Raw genomic sequence first — 23,335 nt, 5'->3', positions numbered from 1 at the left:
AGGCCCCACTAGAGGACTAGTGAAAGCAACCCTTCCCCTCCAGCCTTTCCGTCTCTCCCTCCTTCAAGGGCGTGTTTGGTAGGGGTGCTTACCTGTGCTCCTGGAGGGGACCTGCGATGGCCAGGTTCTTTCTTTAGTCTAGTTTGTTAGAATCCACTAAAATTGGGTGGTGACGAGTCGACCCCCACGAGTATCAGCCTTGTCTCTGCGAGCTGTGAGACGTGACCCACAGGAAACACGGCCGTTCTTTCTCTCCTGGCCCCACGGGACGGGGTTTCCTGCTTCTCCTAGAGCTAGTCCCCCGTCCAGCCGTCGCACAGACGGGAGAAAGAGCTCGGAGTGGCGCCGGCCCAGCCACAAGTGAGTTCGGCCCATTTTCATTTGCAGCAGTTGACTCCCCGTAAGTTTCGGTCCCTGAAACGCGTCCCCACAGGCCCCTCCACACGGAGGGCAGAGTCAGTGTGTTTTGAGGAAACCTCTGACAAACTCCTGTCTGCGAACTTCATAGTTGTCACTCTCTGGTCTGTGGTCGTGGTGGTCATCGGTAGTGGCGTTCACAGCACGCTTAGCTTTTGATTGTCCCTCAAGAAAGAAAGAAAAGGGAGTTCACATGTATCGAGGGTCAGCTGCAGGCCACACGCACCGTCCAGCGCAGCCTCCCCCTGGCCGAGCCTCCCGGCTAACTCTCAGCGAACCTGCGCTTTAATGACGGCAGGAAGGGCCGTGGTGAATTCAAACGGTCAAGGGTAAATTTAAAGAAATCCTTTGTATGTGACTTGGAATGTCGTTGGACACACCAGGTCCCAGAGATTCCTCCTCAGCCTTCCTCCCCAGTCCTCAGTCCTGATGCAGGAGGGAGGACAAGGGGTGGACGAGCCACCAAGCAGAGACTTGTGCATCTGAGGTGTTTATTTCTGCTATCTACTTAATTTTCTGAAGTTTTTCTGAACCTGTGGACAATGAAACACTTGAAACTTCCAGTTCCTCAGGCCAAGCAAGTGCTATCGAGAGAGAAGACAGCATGTCATTTAAGCCCCGTCTCTCTGGCTACTTTCCCCAGCTGTGTCTGGGGGAAGACAGGCTGAGAGGAGATGGGTGAATAAGAGAAGCAGCCCTCCCATAGCCGCCTCTGGCTCTCTGTGGAAAGCCCTCATGTCCCTCGGTTCTCCTGGGACAGGCCTTCCGTGCACCTACGCGTTGGCGTGTCGCTTGTGCACAAAGCTGTTTTGTGGGTGCACCCCCCTTTGGTTGGTGTCCAGCTCCTGGGACCAGGTCACATCTACCTTTTGCACCCTGGGCTCCCAGCACAGCCTCATGGGAACTGGCAAGGGACGAGCTCACGTTTTGCATGTACACACAAGCTCGACAACCAGGGACATCCTTTACGACAGAGGATGGTCCCCAAGGAAGGAGAGGCTGTGGGTCGAGGGGGAGGGAGAGCGCAGGGGTGGAGGAGCCGGTGGAGAAGCAGGGCTGGAAGTCACAGAGAGCTTGCAGTTGTGCTGAAAAAGGAGCGAGAGGGGCAAGCTCCTCCCCCAGTGCTCTTTTTCTTCTTTCTTCTTGTTAAAAACGTCCATTTGTGGACAGTGCAGTCGACACTTTGCAATCACTGAGAAGCAGGAGACTGCCACCGTGGTCTGAGCCCACCCAGATAGAGCAGGGACCACAGAAAGAAGGGACAGCGTCCTGGAAGCTGTCTTTGACTGAGGTCCCTGAGAACCCTGCAGAAAGCCTGGAGGGACCCGAAGTGGGCTGCGCGGAGCCAGCTCTGTGGGGGGGCTGCACGCCCAGACATCCTGCTCCAGGGAGGCAGGTGGTGAACACTGGCCCGTGTGAACAGAATTTAGACAGTGGTTTAGAGAGTCCTCAGCCTCACCAGTGGCCGCTCAGGTCTCACACCGTCCTCCACGAGGAACCTCTCTGGGTTCCGTGGGGCCCTCCGGCAGAATTGGGGTCGGTGTTGCTTTGCAGGGTTGGGTCTGGTGCAGTCCCCTAGCGCTTCCCGTGGGGCTGGTCAGTCCTGCCTCAGAGGGAAAGAGGGGCACGAGAGGACCAGGCTGGAGAGGGCACGAAGGGACTCTGTTAGCTGGGAGAGGGAGGTGGGGACACGATGGGCAGGAGATGGCTCTGTTTCCCGGGTGTCCTGGACGAGTAAAATGACTGTCTACCAACACCAAGTACCTACCTCCCCAGCACTGCCCCGAATTCCTGGCTTAGCCAAACTGTTAAAAATCATTTAGGGTTTGGCAAACTGACGGAATCTGGCCCATGACCTGCTTTGTAAGTAAAGGTTTGTTAGAGCAGAGCTGTGCTCGTTCCTTCACGCGTTGTGCCTGGCTGCTTTGCACACGCCAGTGGCAGAGCTGAGTGGTTGTGACAGAGACTGAATGGCCACAAAGCCTAAAATACGTACTTTCTGGCCCTTTACAGAAAACGATGACTCCTGATTTAGGTTAACAAGAAAACTATAAAAGACTTTTGTAGCAAATTGACTTGGGTTTTAATACTGAATCTGCAACTTACTAGTAATATGAATTTGTATAAGTCTCCCAACCCCTCTAGGCCATAGTTTCTCAGCTGTGAATTATTAATAGCTACCTCCCAGCATCAGAAGAGAATTAAATGAGCTTAAGCATGCAGAGCACTTAGCTCCGAGACGGACCTGGAAATCCCTCCATAAACGCACCGTGTCTGTACCGCGTCTTAGCCCAGTCCCTGGTATCTTCCACACTGTGATTTTGTTTAATTGTGTAAAATACACGTAGCACAAAATTTACCATCATAACTATTTTTAAAGTGTACCGTTCAGTGGCATTAAGTACATTCACTGTGTTGTACAACCATCATTATCCGTCTCCAGAACTCCTTTCATCTCGCAGAACAGAAACTCTGCACCTACTAAACAACTCGCCTCGCCCCTACGCCCTGGCCGCTGGCAACCACCATTCTCCTTTCTGTCTCTATGAATGTGGCTGCTCTGGGCACCTCATATAAGTGCATTCAGACAGTATTTGTCCTTTCACGACTGGCTTATTTCACTTCGCATAATGTCCTCAAGTTCCATCCGTGTTGTAGCATGCGTCAGAACTTTCCTTTGTATAAGGCTGACTATTTCATTGTATGTTCAGACCATATTTTGTTTACTTATCCATCTGTTGATAGACACTTGGGTGGCCCTTGGCTACTTGCGAATAACGCTGCTGTGGACCTGGGTGTACGAATATCTGTGCCCGTCCCTGCTTTCAATTCTTTTGAGTATATAACACACCCAGAAGTGAAATTACTGGATCATATAGTAATTCTATTTTTAAATTTTTTTGAAGAAACACCATACTGTTTTCCACGGTGGCTGTACCATCACACTGTGATTTTAAGTGTGAGTCATCTGTCCCGCCTCACAGATAAAGGGCATTTCTGCTGAAAAGGGCACCTCCCACTGGTGTCCAGCTGCTGCTATTCTTGTTTGTGTCCAGTCTACATGAGTGGCAGCAGTTTCGCCTCCTAGAGGACATTGGGCAATGTCTGGGGACATTTTTGATTGAAACGACTAGAGAGGGAGGTGCTACCGGCACCTGAGAGGTAAAGGCTAGGGGTGCCGCTAAATATCCTACAACACACAGGACAGTCCCTCCCCTGCCTTCCCCCCCACTGCCCCCCAAACAAAGAATTATCCATTTCAAAATGTCAGTAGTGCAGAGATTGAGAAACCTTGGTCTACACCAGGCAATCAGCCCAAGCCAAGCACATCAATGCTCAAAGCAAGATACAGGTAGATCCAGCCCTCCCGACACTGCACACATCCTGAACATGTTAGGTATGGCTGAGCTAAACCACAGGGCATGTATCATGCTTCAGTCAACACTATCTAAATACTCCCTGTCTGTCAGCATTGGGCCAGGTCCGGGGACACGGTAGTGAGTAATGAATGACGTCGCTGCAGGAGCAGACATTCATCAGCTGATGCGTCTATCAGTGTTTAACATGCCAACTGAGCTAAGACTTATGAATGCGAGAATTGTAGTTTTGGGAGCCTGTATAACCCGCCCTAACCTGGGGGGTCGCAAGGGCCTTAGAGAGGAACTGCTGCAGGAGCTGAGTGAAAACGGAATTGGGAGTTGAGGACAGAGGGGGCGGCTGGTGTGTGAAGGAGCTGGGAGTTCAGAAGAGCTCCCTGGGCCACAGCAGTAGGACTGGGGCCAGCTGACTTCCTCCCCGCGTCTCCTCTTTCCCTGCCTGCCCTTCCAGGCACCTGGAAATGCTGTGAGCGGAAAGGGACCTCCGGAAGGCTGGCTCTGGTGGTGCCGGGAAGGACTTTGAACTGTGTTCTGATGTCAGCGGTGCTTGTGGGCGGGCGGGTGGGTGCGTGGAGACGTGACGAAGGGTAGGGGTTACAGAGTGGGTGCCTGGGAGTCATTAGAGGACCGCTGCGGCCCCGGGTGGGTTGGGTGGGTTCTTTTCCCGCTCTGGCCTCTACTGGGACTCTGGGCTCCTCTCAGAGCCTCACAGGCCTATTACACAGAGGAATAAATAATCCTGCTCCCTCCACCCTGCTTACACGGCTTAGTTAAAAACGTAGACGGCACCAGGTGCCCGGGGGTCGTGTCAGAATAAGTTGGTTTTACATGGCTCTGCAGGCCCCAAGAAGAGAAATAAATAAAAGGTAATTACGGTTATGAAGACTAAAAGACATTTCAAGTAGGGCCAACAAAAGGTTACAGAGTCTTGTGCAGTACAGCTTGCAGAGAAGGCCGAGGAGGCAGGCAGTGCAAATTTACAGGGATAAGGAAAGTAAGAATTACTTCAAACATGTTAATATTGCTATCCTCATTTTCGCTGACAACAGAAAGAAGAAACTGGCATGAGAGGTGGCAAAGAAGGCGTGGGATTAGAGAAGAGGGGGCATTTGTGGCTGGCCGCGTTGTTGGGTTCAGGCATGGTGCCTAAGGAGAGGGAGGAGATGACCCCTCCTGGCTCACAGTAAGGAGACAAAAGTGTGCGGGGTGGTTTGGGTGAAAGGCAAGCTGAGGGTCCCACCGACCTGTAGAATTTCCTTTCTTCCAGATCATTTCTAGCTCCACACGTGTGAGATATCACATCTTAGATCAGGTCCAGCGATCCTAGGCGAGGGCGGGGAAGGAGAAAGGGTTGCCCCAAGGAAAGGACTGGAATCTGAGCACCAGAGGAGCTTGGGGTTTCACCCTGCCTCCAGGGTGATGCCTTTTGTTTCAGAATGAGCTAATAAACTTCCTGCTTGCAAAACTGACTCCCTCCCCTCCCCGCTGTCTTCCTGGGCTGTGAGACTGCGGCTGATGGACTGCCGTAAGCCAGAGGTTCTGCTGAATGCTGAGCAGATGCGCTTCCAGCATCTTCGCACACTCTATTGTTCTCCTTCCTCTTTTGAAAAGCCCGTTCATATTTAATTCAGTTCTTCCAAATGGCTTCCGTGTCATCCTGTCTCCAACTTTGTAATGCATCGTAGTTTCCTTAATGCGTGTGCCTGCCAGATCAAACTTCATGGCGTATCAGCTGGAAGAGAGCCACAGGATCAAGCCAAGTGCTCTTGCCGGTTACGTTACGGGCTTCCACACCTGCCAGCTCTTTTTTCTTGTTCAGGTGCGCACATACCTTTTTTCCTACAACGCCTTGTGTTCATCGTCTTCGGCTGTCAGTTGCTTGCACGGGGGCAATTTGGGACAGATACCCCCTGGGTACCTGGGAGGAAGGGATTCGGTTGACTGAGATATAATGAACTCCCCTGGGGAGTCCTCATTTGGAGTGGCAGATTATTAGGGTATAAGAGGACACTTGCGTCAACTATTCAAATTAGCTGTGGCCTGGGGCCATTGCACATTGGGACTGAAGGCCAGAGGGAAACATCCACCGCCCAGCCACTCTGCTCCTCCTCCGTCACTGGTCTCTGCCCTTCCCTCCTTGGGAGGTCCCAGTCAGCCAGGGGCTCAAGTTCAGTGTTTGTTTGTGACCTGCTCACACCGTCCTGTCCAGTTCTTTAAAGCATAAATACTCTTGGGGACCTGATACCTTAAGCCACTGGCAGTTGATGTCTTATCAGGAATCAGTTGTCAGCCAGCAGGGAGCAGGGGTGGGGCACAGACTGGGGGCCTGGGTCAGGGTCACACGGGGGCGGGGGGGGGGGGGGGTGGGGGGGGGGCTGGTGAGCCAGCATCCCCGCAGAGCTCAAGGACCAGAGCGTGTGTCCTCAGAAACTTACAAATGCAGTGCTGGGGCCCTGGGGCATGAGGGGCCTCCGCAGGGAAGGCCTCTGGGCGTCAGTGATCCACCCCTGCACCCCGGCAGGGGCAGCGCGGCAGAGGAGCGGGGCCTGGGGAGAGCGGGGAAGACGGGGTGCAGAGCCTGGCTCTGCCGTTCCTCCCTGAGTGGCCTCGGTGAGTCGGTGGACCTCTCCCTCTGCCCCCACCCCCGCTGCTTTCTACTGCATGCCAGGCACTGTGTCACACGCTTTATATTCATGACCTCGTTTTCCTTTACAACTCCACACCGGGGGGCGTCATCCTGCACGTACTTGGTCCTGTCAAGTTTGGTCCTTCACAGATGTGGAGCGTGCTGGCTTTGGAGTCAGACCAGGACCTGACTCCTGGCTGTGTCATCAGTAGCCATGTGACTTTGGGGCAGATAACCTCAAACTCCATCTGTAAAATTGGGATGATAATGCCTACCTCAAAGAGTTGTCATAAAAATGAAATGTAAATTGTAGATAGATCTTTTTATATTTATTTGTTTATAAATCACCTAGCAAATTGCCCGGCACATTAGTAGGCACCCAGTCAGTGGTAGCTGCTGTAAGACGCAGAGGAGGAGGATGGTGGAGGAAGCTGGGGCAGGAGCTTGCTCCTGGACTTTGTAGGACTGGGCTGAACTCGAGAGGTTTTGGCAGAAGGCTCTGCAGTCCCAGGCCAGCCCCCCCAGCGTCAGGTGTTAACCGGTGCAGTCTGGGTTGTTTCAGAGGCTTCATCAGGAGCTGCCGCTCAGCCTGGAAGAACTGGAGGACGTGTTTGATGCCCTGGATGCTGATGGCAATGGCTTTCTGACCCCAGAGGAGTTCGCTACTGGATTTAGTAAGTTCTGATGGATGCTGGGCACACAGGGCTGGGGTTCACCTAAAGCTGTATAATATGCCTTCCTGTCCCCTCTGGATCTGGGGGACCCCATAGAACCAGCTTTCCTCCCTCCTTTCAGGGATCCAGAGCTTGGGGTCTCCAGGCTCTGGATTACTTGGGCCAATTCACATGCCCTCCTCGACTGCCCATGCCACCGCTCTTGCAGTGCCCCTGTGCTGTCACTGCCAGGTCCCCTCCCACTGAGACCGGCACCGGGAATAGATGGCAGCTCTGGCAGGGGCTTGGCAACAAAGGGGAACTGTGGTGAGATTTCCAGCCCCTCCTTTTCTGCCTTGATGGACAAAAACGTGGACAAAAGGTGGGTTGACGAGGCCGCTCATTCCAACCTGAGTCTGGCTGTGTCTTCCAGGCTATAGGATACCAGCCATGAGAGGAAATTCTAGGGGGTTGAATCGATCAGTCATTCTCAAGGTAACCAGGAGAAAGGAGAGCTGAGATCCTGGAACAAGATGAAGAAACCAGACACACTGTCAGATCTGATAAATCAACAGGCAGATTTTACCATACATCTGCCCCATGAGAAAGGCCATATAATTTTATTAGAAGTATCTGATGCCTTTTCTGACCTTCAGGAGCCTATGCTTGACTTGGGAGGACAAGACAGATTGCTGCGTTCCTAGGTGGTATGAGTAGGAGAAAGTACACTGGAGACTTAAGGAACTTGTGAACGTGACGTCCAGCGACGCTGGCGGGGGTGACGAGGACGGCCATGTGGAGCCTTGGCACCAGGCCGCTGGGGTGCAATGGAGGGAAATCAGCAGAGAGGTGTGATCTCAGCCAGACTTCGAAGGATTGAGGACCACAAAGGAGCCACCGTGCCTGTCGTGCCTCTGCCTTTCCCAGGCTCTCTCTGCCAGGCCGCTTGCGGAAGTGGAAAAGACACAGAACCCAGGCCACGGTGTCCGTGGGCCTTGGCTGGAGGGGTTTCCCTCGTTCTTCCCGCAGGGGAACCTCACGTGATCCCAGGCCACTGAGAAAGCCGAGCGCTTCCTGAGTGCGCATTGTCTAATCCAGATCCTTGTGTCCCGTACCCACCAGGTCACTTCTTCTTCAGCCAGAATAACCCAGGTCAGGAGGATGCGGCCGAGCAGGTGGCCCGGTGCCGAGGAGAGCAGGTGTACCAATCCAGAGGGGAGGAGGACCTGGGAGACACGGACGAAGACGAGGAAGCCCAGTTCCAGATGCTCATGGACAGACTGGGAGCCCAAAAGGTTTTGGAAGAGTAAGTGGTGGCAGGGATCTGGGGCCCCGAGCCCAGCCTAGGAGGAATCTCCTCAGGTGCCCATTCAGCAGCTAGTCCCTGTGCTTGGCACGGCCAGCCAGGAGCCTGGCTTCGCACAGCTCTTGCGACAGCCTGTCTCTGTGTTGGGCTCTGTCTCTGCCTTTCACATTGTTTCCTTTGCGACACATTCCTATTCTCCTCTGCCACTCCCCCTACTCTCCTCACTTCCTGCGGCAGGTTCCCCTCACAGTCCTTGGCTCAGCTTTGCTGGCCAGGTGTTCACACCCCGGGGTCTGCACCACGCAGGGAGCTCTCCCCAAGACGCTCTGTGGCCGTCAGCCCGCCAGCGTCTTCGCCCCAGTGCAGCCCAGCGGCCCCCACCTGTGTGCTCTCCTGGCTGAGGCCCCATGGGGAAGCGCTTGCACGTGGTGTCCCTAAGCAAGCCACACCTGCCAGGAAGGCGAGGTGGGGAAGCAACCAGTTGTTTCCAGCCCACCACTTGGATAATCAGCGGCTCAGCTGAAATTTTAGATGGCTGGAACCTCAAACAAAACATAATACCACAATTTTTTTTTCCCAGAAAGTACTTTGGAATAAAGAAACATGGATCTAAGCCCTGACATTTAAAGTAAGGTAAAGCAAAATAAAACAAAACCAAATAAAATAAAATAGTGATCTTATAGCTAGTGGAAACCAACAGTGGGTCTGAAAAACACATACTGCCTTCTGCCCCTTTTCCCATTGCCTGTGGCCCCTTCAGTGTGGGGTCTGTAGGCCTGGGGCTGGGCGTGTGTTTCTCGCAAGGTGGGAATGCCCTCGTGATCGCAGCTGCTGCTTGCGGGGCTGGGGGAGAGAAGGGACTGTGGTGGAACATGACATGCAGGCCAAAGCTCTGGGAATGTTTTTTGTTTGTTTGTTTATTTGTTTTTTGAAGTTACATGCTTTTTTTTTTTTTATTTTTTTTTTACCCTTTTTTTTACCTTTTTTTTTTTATTTCATCTTATTATGGGGGATACAGAATTTCAGGTTACATACGTTGCCCATGTACCGCCTGTCCCCCAAAGTCAAAGCTCCAACAATTTGGCAGGCTGTGGCAGAGCGGAGAAAGGCTGGCAAAGTGTGTGCCAGGCTAGAAGGGGACAGGCCAAGGCCTGGGAGAGGGCCTGGAGGGAAGCGCTGCACGGGAAGTGAAACCTGAGCCCAGCATCAGCTCTGCTGCCAGCGAGGAAGGCGCCCACGAAGGCGCCCAGGCAGACATGGTCAGCATGCTGGTGGTGGGGAGGGGCACAGGTGTGTGGGAAGCTCATTACCAGACACCTGACTCAGCTTCCTCAAGGACAAAAGCCCAGAGCACAGTGACCTCTGCAGTGACCGCGTGCAGCCTCGTCCTGGAGGAGGGGGGAGGAGAGGGCACTGTGATGAAAGAAAGGGGCCTCTTCACCCACCCCCACTGCCGGGCAGCCACCTTCCTGGCAGGGCTCTCAAATCAGAGCTCACCCAATGTTACTCTGAGAACCTATGTCAAAGGCCTGTGTGGAACTGAGCCAAAACGAGCTACCCTGGAGAAGTGAAGGCTTTGGGAAGGTTTCCAGAGTGGTCTGTAAAAATCGAGACACGGAAGATGGTGTGACCACCAATTTCCATTCTCACTGAAGTGGGCTTAAGTTGCAGCATGAGGGAGACATTCCTGGCTGTGGACCCTAGATAAGGAAACAGAGGACGCTGTGGAGACTTTAGAGGTCTTTAAAGATTTTGCTCACCAGAATGGTTTGTGTGTTGTTCTAGAAGCAGAGAGATGGATTGACTGACCTCCCAGAATCTCTTCTAGCTCACATTCCCATATCCTTCAGTGAAGGGTGGCCTCAGTGTGGTCCAGAAGTGGTAGACTGGGCATCTGGACGCCCTGCTTCTCTTGGGGGTCTGATTGGCTAAGTGAGTTGGCAGCTTAGTGGGCTTTGGCTTACTTTTCATAAGGGACAAGGGAGAGTTGAAAGATGTGTCCATTCTCCAGAAATCTAGGGTGAAGTGATGTGGCCAAGACTGAGCAGTTCAAGAGCACTGGAGGAGGCCCAGGCAGGTCTGCAGGTCTCATGGGGGCTTTAGCCCACTTGGCTCCTTGGCCAGGCTCCAACAGGAAGCTGGCAGACACGGACGGATGGACCTCAGCTAGCAAGGTGGACCTGGACTTTATAATACATTTACTTCGTAAGGGAGTATGGTAGCCCATTTGGGTTGCTATAACAAACTACCATAAACTGGGTTCCTTATAAACAACAGAAATCTATTTATCTCAGTTCTTGAGGCTGGGAAGTCCAAGATCAAAGCACCAGCAGATTTGGCATCTGGTGAGGTCATTCTTCCTGGTTCATAGACAGGTTCATCTCACTGTGTCCTCATATGGCAGAAAGGGTGAATGAGCTTCCTCGGGCCTCTTTTTATAAGGGCATTAATACGTTTCATGAGCACTCTGCCTTCCTGATCTAATCGCCTCGCAAAGGCCCCACCTCCTGATACCATCACCTGGGGGTTAGGGTTTCAATATATGAATTTTGGCGGAGGGAGCGGAAACAAACATTCAGACCACAGCAGGGAACGACCTCAGCAGTGATGGGAAGTCACCAGGGCACTTCCAGAACCCTTTGTGGTCTACATTTTACCTACAGGGTGAAGGACACTCACACCATGTTCTGTGGGGCAAAGGAATTCATTCTAGGAAACAGAGAGGCTCCTCACCTCCTGTTTTCCTGTTTCCCTCATCCCCTCACGTCATTCAGTCCAGTAGTGATTTTCTAAGAGATCATGATAAATACTTGTTGTGTGGATTGGGGAATGGGTGGATAGATGAATGGTCCAGATGAGTAGGTGGATGTTTGGATGGGATGGAAGAAAGAAAGAGTGGAAGAGATGGAGCAAGAAAAGGAAGGAGGGAAGGAGGGAGGAAGAGAGGGAGGGTTGGAGAGAGAGAGAGAGAGAGAACCAGATAACCTAATCAGCGGTAGGTCCACTTCTCAGTGGGCCTCTGCTGGGTGCAGAGAGTAATGCCCATGCCCCAAGAGCATTGCTAACAGGGCACTATCAAATATCACTTTTGAGGAACGTTTCTCGAATATAGTGCTGGTTATGTAAGCACAAAGAACTTTATTCTTTATCTTGAAAGTTCCTGGTCATAGCTACCTGCAGAGCATCTGGTTTTAGAATTTAATGGAGGACAAATCAGATTTATGGCTTTTTTAAGTGATTTATTAAGGAGGTGCTCCCAGGGGAAACTGGTAAGGGATTTGGGGAAGCAGAATAGGGAAAGGAAGTAAAGCAAATAAGGCTGCAGTTTCAGGAACAGTCCTGATTCTCCAGTGGATATTATTCATACAGTCATAATAGTATAAACATTTATTTATTGTCATATTTTGGAATCAGTATGCAGGGTTTTTGAAACTTAGCCCTAAATGTATTGAAATAAAAAAAAATTTAGTTAAAAGAAATTTTAAAATAATGTTCACATGGATACAGTGAAAAGGGAATGCTTATACACTGTTGGTGGGAATGTGAACTAGTACAACCTCTATGGAAAACATTATGGAGATTGCTCAAAGAATTAAAAGTAGACCTCCCATTCAATCCAGCAATCCCACTACTGAGTGTATACCCAAAGGAAGTCATTTTATAGAAAAGATAACTGCACCCAAATGTTTATCACAGCATAATTCACAATTGCAAAGATATGGAATCAACCTAGTGCCCATCAACTCATGAGGGGCTAAAGGAAATGTGGTGTATGTATGGCATGGAGCACTACTCAGCCAAAAAAAGGAATGAAATAATGTCTGTTGCAGTGACTTGGATGGAACTGGAGATCCATTTCTGAGATACTAAGTGAAGTATCTCAGAAATGGAAAAACAAATGCCACATGTTCTCACTTATAAGTGGGAGCTAAACAAGAGGTATATATGATGATAAAATGGTGTAATGGACATTGGGAACTAAAAAGGGGGAAGAGAGGGAGACAAAAATCTCCCTACTGGCTACAACGTACACTATTCTGGTGATAGATACACTAAAAGCCCTGACTTCAGCAGGATACAGTCACACCCATGTAACAAAAAACACTTGTACCCCTACATCTATTGAAATAAAAAATAATTACAGAGCACAGTGTCAAAGTTCAGGTAACTGAAATGGGGAAGCAAACTTTGGAGTTTACAGAGAGGCGTAGACATCCAGATATCTTTACACTCATAAAATGGGGGTCATAAGATATTTTCCATAATTAAATTAAATCAATTAAATGGGAAATGTACATTACATAAATTTTCAAAGTTTAACAAAATTGAAAATCAAAATGTAATTGTATTGAAAGGATAGAAGGAGGGAAAGGATTCATATTATCAACAGCTAGAAACTTGAAAGATTAAGAAACTAAATTTTTAAGTAACACAACACTGAGAAGACAGTGAACTGCGCTAGCTTCTACATCGTGTTACATAAATATGAATAATGTGTTAGAAAATATATCTATGACCATTTAGTAAATAAATCAGAAGTCCTGGTTGTTTGGGGGGGGTAAGATTTGTATTTATTTTCTATGCTGCTAGAATAAAATTGAGCTGGTCATTCGTAAGAAAATGGCCTGTGAGATTTCACTTTAGCTCTACTAGTTTATTGGTATATAACTTTCAAACTTGAAACCTCAACATTCTCACAGCCTGTTAGCGTGTGAGAAATTAATTTCCATTCTATCTTTGCAATCATTGAATTAAAACCTGTTCTCTCTCAGCTTTATGTTGGCTTAGTTTGCGCATTGGCTGTAGATTTTTTTAGTTTCTCCAGGAAGGGAGAACACAGTCCACGGTGTACGGCTCCTCGACCCTTCCCTCGGGGGTCAGTGTGTGCCCACGTGTCTGCTGCTGTGCTGTGTGCACACGCGCCCCAGTGTGCCTGTTTCTGGGGGGTGTTTCTGAGCATGTCACCCTGCGTCTTTGTCTCTCCGCCTGCCTCCGAGTCTCCCGACTCTACTTGTCTTTCTGTGTGCACACACATCTTTCAGACTTGCTCCTTCCCTTCCTTTTGCCTGTCAGTCATCCGCCATGCCAGCAGACCCCAGTGGGGTAGTGCATATTGTCTTCCCTTCCTGCAGTGACAATTGCTTTCTGCCATCCATCAGACGGCATGTCTTTCCCTCTCAGCGGTGAGGACCAGCCCTCCTGGGGGCGACAAGCTCTCTCCTCTCTCTCCCTAGCATTTGTCCTCACATGCACTGGGTCCCGTGCTCCTCTCTCACTCCTGGCACTCTGAGACGTGCCCGCGCACGTTGCTGTGCACGCTCTGCTCAGGACCTCCAGCGCGTCTGCAAAGCCACGGACAATGGAAGCAGCAGAGCAAGGGGACCAACAAGGAGTCAGACAGCAGGACCCCTCCCTCCACCTTTCCTGCTGAATGATTTAGACAGCTCATTGCACCTCTCCACCTGGTTCCTCCTCGGTAATGGGGGTGATCGCGGCACCTGCCTCGGAGGTTACCATGAGGATGGAGGGAGCCGAGGTTCGTGACGTGCCTAGCATGCCGAAAGCGCTTGCTTCGTGTTAGCTGCCGTCATCTTTGTAACGATCCCAGTGGCGCCGATTCGGGCTGTCAGTTTCCCATCCGGAACCTCTGTGCTTCCCATTAAGCCTCATCTCCACACCCACATTAACGTCCCCTCTCTTGCAGTGAGAGCGACGTCAAGCAGCTCTGGCTGCAGCTGAAGAAAGACAAACCTCACTTACTGTGCAGCTTTGAAGACTTCCTGACTGGAATCTTCTCCCAGCTCCAGGAAGCCCACGAGGAGAAGAATGAATTGGAGTGCGCCCTAAAAAAGTAGGTTCCTGCTGTCAGGCACTGTCTGGACCTCTGTGCGAAAAACAGAACCACAGGGTGCGCTTTCCCTGCGCCATCCGCCGCGGGCAGCTCTCTGTGCCGCCCGTACCGCGTCCTGCCCAGGCGGGCGGCCCTCGCTGGCGGCGTGTTTCTGTTTTTGAGCCATCGCTCCTTTACGCACGCGCGCCATACGCTGGGCCCTGTCGTCGGTACTTCACACACACTAGCTCATGTAGTGCCCAGCACACCCCTCCGAGGTAGGGACTGTTGATCATTGTGCACACTTTGCAGATGAGGGACTTGAGACACGGAAGGGCTAAGTGGCATGCCCCGGAAGCCACAGCTTGTAAGCGGCAGAGCCAGGACTCAGAGCAAGACAGCCTGTGCCCAAGCTGGAAGGAAAACCGCTCTGCCAGCACAGTGGGCCTCCCCCAGCTCTGATCAGCCCCCTGTGTGGAGGTGGTGTTTCTGTGAGGTGGTCCATAGCCCCACCGAATGTCCCCTCCTGACCACTCTCTCTCAGCGTGGCCTCACGTCTCTTCTGCTGCCCTTTGCCTCCAAGGCCTCTGCAGGAGACAGGACCAGGCAAGTCAGACCGCAGCACCGGAGGAAGCTGCTGAAGACCCGAACCCCAAGTCAGCACAGAAAGGTGTATCACAAAATTAGGGCGAGCCCAATAGACACCGATCCCTTCGTGAGAATTAGTGTGTGATTGCGGGCACTGTGCTGTGCATAGTCCTTTAACGTGCAATTATGGCGATGAGCTTGCATTTTGTGAAACGTGGAATTGGAGGTGGCATAACCGGGGGTGGCTCATAACCCAGAAGGTGAGGCCAAAACACAGGGCAGGTTTGGGTGGAGCTTGAAAGCAACCAAGGGGCCCTCCGCTGTGCCTCTGCCGTGCACTCTTGTCCACGCCTAGAGATTGGCTCATACTCTGTAGGAATCCTCAACAATTCCATGGCTACATGATTCCACAGACCACCTGCCCCTCCATTCAGGTGCTTCCAGCAAAGCTTGGTGGTGCCCAGCACCGCCTCCCAGAGGGCAGCGTTTCAGGGTCGGTGTGAAATGGTCCTAGAGAAAGCACACAGCCCCTACCTGAAGAAGAAGAGATCACCATGCGTCTTGCTGTATAGTTCATCTGCCTACACATTGCTCTGAGCCCCAGCACCTTGTCATCTTGTGCCTCCCCAACATCAATGCCAAAACCAGCTTGTCAACGTCCATTGGTTATATACAGGTCTGGGAAAAAAGGACCTTTAGGACTCTGCGTTATGAAGGAGTTGAGGCCAAGTATTGCTGGAGCAAACATGATTTAGCTGGAGGATTGCTAAGGACATCTGGGTCTGGGGAGAGGTTCCTAAGGCTCAGAGAAGGGAAGGCTTGAGAACTATACTGCTAGGTAGCCTTTAGCTGATTAGGCCATGGAATCAGACAGAACTGAGTTTGAATCTTGATTCTGCCACTTACTAGCTGTGCAACTAAGGCCACGTTACTTAACCTGAACCTCAGCTTCCTCACCTGTAAGACATGGGTGGTAACAGTATCCATCTCACAGAGCTGCAAGGATTAAATGTGATAATGCATGCAAGTACTTGGAATGGTGCTGGCACACAAGTATTCAAGGAATGTCATAATAATAATTATCCTTTTAAATAAGTATCTTTGTCAGTCTTAGAGGATTTGTCAGCTGAAAGGGAGAGTCTGAGCCTTGATATCATCAGAGGTGAAGTTTAAGGATCCCTCGTCCTTGCAGACCACGTGTGTAGAGGCTTGCTCCTCAAAGTATAGTCTGTGGACCGGCAGCATCAGCATCGCCTGGAAACGTCTTAGGAGTGCAGAATCTCAGGCCCCAGCCCCACTGAATCTGCATTGTGACCAGATGTCCAGGTGCTTAACGTGTACTTTGAGAAGTGGGGGGCTGAGAATCAGGAGATCTGGGTTTGAGTCAGGTGTGGCTTTGCAACTAGCGAGCTCTGTGACCTTGCTCAAGTCTCTTGGCCTCTCTGAACCTCAGTTTTCCCATCTGTAAAATGAAGGGGCTGGCTTAGTTTCTGGCCCCACTTCACCTCCATTCCCCTCTTACCGCAGCATTAATCACCTGGAGGAGGCACAGCAAAAGTCAGGTGGCCCCTCTCAGAGAGAAAGGTGCTCTTCTGTTCTCCAAGGAGGATAACTGCAGCCAGCATGGGCGGGCGATTACCCAGCCACAGCCTGGGTCCCATCTGCAGGACCTCCCCTGCTGGCCCGCACTGCTGCGGGGGGAGACACGTGCCCCTGACTTGCTGGAGAGCCTCTGAGCCCTGCCATCCACATCTAAGTGGCCTCTGTTAGTGCTTTGCCCTAATTCAGTGATTGCTTTAAAAGTTGTTTAGAGGAAAGTCAAGGCCACTCTTGGCTACATGTGCAAAACTAGCTCAGCCAGAACTTCCAGCCCTTCATGCCCATGCTCAGTCGGTTTCCCTGCCAGATGTGCCTGCCCTGGTCAGCTGACCAAGGCCCACTGGCCGGGGAGCTCTGGCGGGACTGGGCCTCACTGAGTTCTTTGGCCAGTCCCATTTGAGGGGTGTTCTCTGGACGCAGAACCAGAGAACTGCAGGCCATAGTGAGCAGAGTACTGAAAGTGGAGACAGCAATAACCAGAGCTCTTGCCCAGGCACCGCCGTTTTCCAGCTGTGTGACCTCAGGCCAACTTGCCTTACCTCTCTGAGCACTGGTTTCCTTATTGGCAACATGAAAGAATGGGAGTGGTGTTTTCCAAACTTTCGTGATTGCGACTCACCAAAAGAAATGCCTTTTACTTTGCAATCCCCGTACACTTACATGTGTGTATAACTGAATCAAAAGCTTCATGAAATGATGTTCACCCTTATTACGTATGACATTCTCTGATATTTTCTACTAGAGTCTCTTTTATTCTCTTCTCAAGGTTGTTCACGCCTTGCTGGTGGACCTATCTATAAGCTCACTTGCAGCTCAGAAGTCAAGAAACTGGAAATCTCTTGTAGGGTATGGAATATTTAAGTAGGATTCTTTGCAAATGACTCAGGGTGAGGTCAGGTGATTCTGAGACGTCTTCTAGAAAGTGGGTTTGGAGGTCAGAGCTTTGTAGGGGGAGGGATGCATATTCTGATTTTAGAGAGGAGAGTGGGAAGAAGCTCTTGGGAATGGCCTGATTTAGGATGGAGTCTGGAGGAAGCCCGAGGAGAACAGCAAGTGCTGGTGAGCTGTCAGAGTATCTCTAAGGCCCCTCCACGAGCTCACTTTTCAGTATGGTGGACGACATTCAGCTCCATCTGAGACATGAGCACCTGTCCCTGAAGCTGGAGATGGGAGCTCAGGTCCTAACTGCTGCACACCCAGCCCTGGGCCAGGCACCAGGGGAATACAATCCCTGCATGCCCATCGCTAGCATGCAGTGAGTGCATCCTCTGTGCCAGGCTCTGAATTAAAAATATAGAGTACAGAGTCCCTATCCTTGAGTTCATGATCACACTGATGAGGCAGAGCTTCTACCCATGGAAATTCTGCATGAGGTAGACCAGAAAATTCCCGTGCTGTTCAAACATTAGACGGCATGCCATTGGCAGCAGCAGCCTCTGCTTCTTCCTCCTTTTGCAAACCACGTGCCTTGTTTCTTTCTCCCACAAGACCCAGAAAAAATGAGACTGACCTTTGAGGGAGTCTGGGCTTCACCGCATTGGGCAGGACACACTCCCTGCCCGCAGCCTCCCAGGCTGGGCTGTGCCCCTCAGGGTGACAGTGTTGTTGCGCTGGGTGGCAAAGGCCCCCCAGCTTCCTCCTCACATTCAGCCCCAGGTCCGGGGAGGGAGGAGGGTGCAGCTGAGGTGCCTGAGTGCTGGGGAAGCTCTTTCTAGCTGATGTCAGGAGACGTCAGTGTGACCTGGGGCATCATCAGAAATAACCCAGAGCCCTCCGTACCTCATGGCCACGTGAATGTTTTTTTTTAACCTGCATTATTGGACATAGGGAAAGGAAACAAGTCTGGGTCTATTCAATCTCCCGGCTCCTTGTCCTTTGGCTCAGAGGTTGAGGAAATCCCAGATCTGGGTCAGAATCCTGAGGACAGTGTTTGACTCTGATGCGTGTCCACTGGAAAGTAGCCACCGCCCCACGGGGCAAGGTCAGGACAAAGTCAACGCAGGAACCTGGGCTAAAGCCGCTTCCTCTGTTGAACTTCCCGGGTGAGATGTGTTCCCCCGTGCCTCCACTTGTCTCCCAGCAGGGCGGGTTAGATTGCAACTGAGCAGCCCTCCCCTGCACCCCCAGTGCAGACTTTCAGAGAACTGTATGGTTTAGCATAAGAGATACAGTTTAGACATCAGGAAGACTTTTGGCCACTAGAATTGGGCATTTCTTTGCCTCAGAAAGCATCCTCTACATGTACCTCTTTCTAGAAGAAAAAGCTTGAGATCTCCAGGGGACACAGAACGATGCTGTCTGGAGGCAGCAATAGATCCAGACCTTTTGCCAGAATCACTTGGGATGCCAGGGGGATCCCACTCCAGGGGTGGCCTGTTCACTTGGCCTGGGGTGGGGGCTTGAAGTCCGCATTTGTAAAGTGTGAGGGGACAGGATAAATAAGGCAGCGACTGGGGAGTGCTTTGAGCTCTCTGAAGGAAGAGCTTTCTAGATCAAAGGCCCGCCACAGGCTGTGCTCTGGGAGCAGCGCAGGTGCAATTCTCCGCAGTTCAGCAGCCCGGGATGCCTCCCTGGCTGCCTGTTTGGCATCACTGGTAGACCACACTTGGCCTTGGCAAGCTTAGCAATACTCCCCATACCCTCCTTGGAATCAGTGCCTCATCCGCACAGTCTTACCTTGTCCGTCTGAATCAGGCTTCAGGAAGTTTCTTGGGAGCTGGGGGGGGCGGGGAGGGGCTTACATTGCTGCCCTTACGCAGCCACTATCCAGGCACTTCCTGTCTAGAGGATTCCCCTGGGCTCTGGGAGGGTGTCCAAAGCAGGAAGGAACGTGCCTTTTAGCCCCAAATATGATAGCCAGCACCCCGAGAATTGGCATTCTGCGGTGTGCAGCTTTGGGGCCATGGGAACCTTTGCAGGGGAGGGATGTCACCAGTTCCGGGCCTTGCCTCTGGATCGGGAAGCAAATAAAGCATCATGTATTAGCAAGTGATCCTTATGTTCCAGGGGTTTCTGAAAGACTCAGTTTCTGGGCTGCATGGCTCTTGACTGTTAGCTTGCTTCGGACTGACCAGAGCACTTTTCAATTAGAAGGTAGGTCCCCTCCCCTAGAGCGCCAGAATCAGTATGTCTGGGGAGGGGGCCCAGGAATGTGCCCCTTAGTACATACACATCCCAGGGGGTTCCGATGCAGACAGGCTGTGGACCACACTTTGAGAAATGCTGCTCTAGCCAGCTCTTCTGGAATGTATCGGCCCACAAAAAGGGATGCCCCAGGGTGCCATTGCTATCTGTAATGTGAGTCCTGTTCTTAGGGTGAAGAAGTTGGCAGTGAGGGCTCTAGGTGGTGAGGCTACGGTTTAATAAAATGTGTGTATTTATGGGTGTGTTATAATCTGATGCAGAAACACATTGTTAGCATTGCCCAGGGAGTAAACGGAAAGGTGAGGGCTGTTTGTGCTCTGTGGCACTCCGGGCATGATTTGTAAACCTGATTAACGGAAAATGATTTGCTTTATAGGACGGGATAAAGCAGCAAAGTTGGTTTAGACCAGGCAGCAAAATCTAATTTGGGAGAAACTATCCATCTTGAAAATCCAATTGGCAATTTCACAGCCTTTGCAGGATTTTCTACGGACTCTTATGTTTTCCTTTCATTCAGCTCTGCTCCAATCGTGTGTGTGCACGTGTGTGTGAGAGAGAGGAACAGGGACAGAGACCAAGACAGACAGAGACAGAGATAAGCAGACAAGTACAGAGACGTAGAGAGACTGATTTCAGGGGAACAAGAAAACCCTGACCAGGATTTTTCTAGCGAGAGCCTCTGTTTGCTGTCGGGGGACTGCAGCTGCCTGAAGGAGGTGGCAGAGGGCGGTGGGGAGTCCAATCCCTACTTACCATTCTCATCCCAAGCACAAAGTGGCCCAGGATGAATGCGCTTCCACCTTCTCTTGCAAATGGCAGACTCCTTGAGACTCTTCCCGTCTGGGGGCTTCACTCTGTGATCAGTGCTTTGGAGTAGGGGGTACGTGGGAAAGGGAGCCAGGCCCCTCCATGGTCTTGCCTCCTTTCAGCCCCAGAGTGCAGTCAGCCGGCCCCTCCTGCTCATTTCCCAAGTGACGGTGTCCAGGTGGAATTTGGAACGTTGACAACCCTAAATGCAAACATGCAGAGTTGTCAGTTTTACAGCATAGACTGCTTGGGAAGACATTGTCATTGTGGTGTTGTGGATGGGACCGTGGGACCTGGAGGCAAGGCCTGGGTCCTGCCCCTACACTCACTCTTGGCAATTTGGTAATTTTGCTGTTTTGACCCTCATTTTCTTCACTTGCAAAACAAAGGGCTTTACATGAGCTTCTTAAGGCCCAGCCTATGATGGGGAGGGGAGAGTCTCCCTCTCTTTGCATTTGCTTTTCACCAGACTTTGCAAACCAGGAGACATAATGATCAGACCACTGGCAGCCCTCTAAGACACATGTGAAATCAGAATGACAGCTGTCCAAGGCCAGTGGCCATTTCTGGAACTCTGCCTTGAGTTCAAGCTCCTGAAACATATCTAACATGTAGAGAAATGCCACTTCCTCTCTTCAAGGTCAAGACTACACTCTCACTTAGGAAAGGAAGAAGCTACTTTTTTTCTTGGAATGATTTCAGCACATCCTTGCCTAGAACCTAGGTGGTGGACTCGACTGGATGGCTTTCTAAGACCCTCTGAAATCCTGGTAGATTTTATTCAAAAGTGAAGGTAAAGGAGAGAAGGAACAAGAAAAAAAATTTCGACCCAGCAGTGTTCTACAGCAGGAAGGCCTCGGCCTGAGTGCTGTTGTCGGGCTCCAGTAGTGTTAAGTATTAATGCTCTGATCCAGTGTGGCACAGTCTGTGTGCAAAGCATTTTGTGAAGGTTAATTAATTTTCACAGTTTCTGTGGGAGGCTCGCAGGGTAAGTTACTGCTAACTACATCTCACCTTGCAGTTCCCTACAAATTATCTGTAAAGGCCTCTCAGAACCTAAGCCTTGTATTTACATGAGAATCATGATTTCTCTACCCCTCCTTCCTTCCCACTTATCCCATTCTCCTCCCAGCCTTAGTACCCCAATATCCCAGCCCCCCCCAACACACACACACACACACACACACACACATACGTCATCCTGTAGGGAGGGATGTTTGCCAGAGCCAGACATCCTGGGTGACATGTAATCCCCTGAGTTGGACCTGGATCTTCCATCCGAGCTTTCAGTGAGACTAATTCTTTCAGACCCATCCCCCCCCTGCGGCATCCTGTTACTCCTTCCCCTCAGCTGTTGAACATCTCCCTTGTCTGGACTCAGCCTTTCTTAACTCTTCCCCTGGGAACTCCACCATCCTCCCCCCAACCAGGGCAGGCAGCCCCTGCACTCTCCTCCAGCAGGGCTCCGAGGTCACAGGGCAACTGTCAGCCAGGGCGCAGGAAGGTTCTTGGGGTCTACTTCCTGGTGCTGCCTCTGCCGGTTCCCTTCCTCCCTGCCACTGTAGCAGTGGACTTGGTATTCTTAGATGCTAACTACCTGGTATACAGAGAGCATAACCTAAGTTTAAATTATTTTGCCCAGAGTGATACCTTAAGAAGGGCTTAATCAACACTTTTTAAAGTTGGTGGTGGTGTATGGATCTCTCTTTCCACATTTTTTTTTTTTTTTTTTGAGACAGAGTCTCGCTCTGTTGCCCAGGCTAGAGTGCCGTGGGCTCAGCCTAGCTCACAGCAACCTCAAACTCCTGGGCTCAAGCGATCCTCCTGCCTCAGCCTCCCGAGTAGCTAGGACTACAGGCATGCACCACCATGCCCGGCTAATTTTTTCTATTTTTAGTTGTTTGGCAGATTTCTTTCTATTTTTAGTAGAGACGAGGTCTCACTCTTGCTCAGACTGGTCTTGAACTCCTGAGCTCAAGCGATCCTCCCGCCTCGGCCTCCCAAAGTGCTAGGATTACAAGCGCTCTTTCTACATTTAGTTCTGCTCCACTGAGCCGCCTAGGTGTGTCCATCCCTGCGTCCTCTGTTCATGACACTTCACGACTCCTGCACACGTTTCTTCATCCCAGGTCCTCCGGGCTGCTGCGCCATCCGCCTCCTGTTTCTGCCTGCCCCTTGGCTCATGTGTGAAGGGCTGTTGAGCTGTGACTCTCAAAATGGGATCCACAAGTACGGGGGAATCAGAGAACTTATTTAATTAGAATTTATTAAGTGCATTCTATCTGCTACCTATTCTGCTAGTTGCTTCCACATGCATTATCTTTTTTAATCTTCACAACTTTTTTCTAAAATAGGTATTACCAACTGATTTTTTAGACATAGAAAACCTCAGGCTTACTGAGGTAACGTGACTTGTCCAAGGCCAGAAAGCTTGTAAACATCAGAACCAGGATTTGAACTCGGGCCTTCTAACTTCAAGTCTCATGAACTCGGAGGCAACCACAGCGGTGTCAGCAAGGGGTCTATGACCCGGCCTACCCTGCAACACACGAAAGGAACCATCCAGCCACCATGAGGACAGAAAGGAAAGAGGACAGATATCAGTGCTTGTGACCATTGCTGCCTCGGGCTGGCTGCTCCACACATTTGTCCTCTGTCCCATCGAGGACTCACGTCTCTTTCTTTCCCTTCTCTTTCACTTACCTTTTCTCTGTCTCCCCCTCCTCATGTGGCTCGAAACAACTAGGGTGAGATACTAGAAAATGGAATAATTAAATAGATGTTGCCTGGGTTGGGGTGGGGAGTAAATGTTTTTAGAATGACTAATGTAAGATAGATTGAATAGTTGTGTGCATGCTATTAATTAATTAATAGCTTAGAGGGCTCTACTACAGGTTGTCCTTATTTTGTTCAGCATTTTTACCAATTTCATGAATAAAGGAAGAGGAAATATTTTGTAGTAATAAGAAAAAGTTCCATCCATAAAGA

At 50.9% G+C, this 23,335-nt stretch overlaps 1 protein-coding gene across 1 annotated transcript in view; it reads left to right on the top strand.

Annotated features, from left to right (window-relative positions):
• CRACR2A (calcium release activated channel regulator 2A) overlaps nt 1–23,335 on the top strand; it is a 69,438-nt gene that overhangs the window by 1,165 nt on the left and 44,938 nt on the right. The window contains exons 2-4 of the mRNA XM_069490425.1: nt 6,983–7,094; nt 8,196–8,379; nt 14,084–14,230. Coding sequence (XP_069346526.1) covers nt 6,983–7,094; nt 8,196–8,379; nt 14,084–14,230 — 443 coding nt within the window. The remainder of the gene's footprint in view (nt 1–6,982; nt 7,095–8,195; nt 8,380–14,083; nt 14,231–23,335) is intronic.

This window comes from Eulemur rufifrons, chromosome 16, assembly GCF_041146395.1.
Source record: "Eulemur rufifrons isolate Redbay chromosome 16, OSU_ERuf_1, whole genome shotgun sequence".
Lineage (NCBI taxonomy): Eukaryota > Metazoa > Chordata > Mammalia > Primates > Lemuridae > Eulemur > Eulemur rufifrons.
The sequence above is the reverse complement of the archived record's forward strand: the minus strand, read 5'-3'. Positions and strand labels throughout refer to the sequence as shown.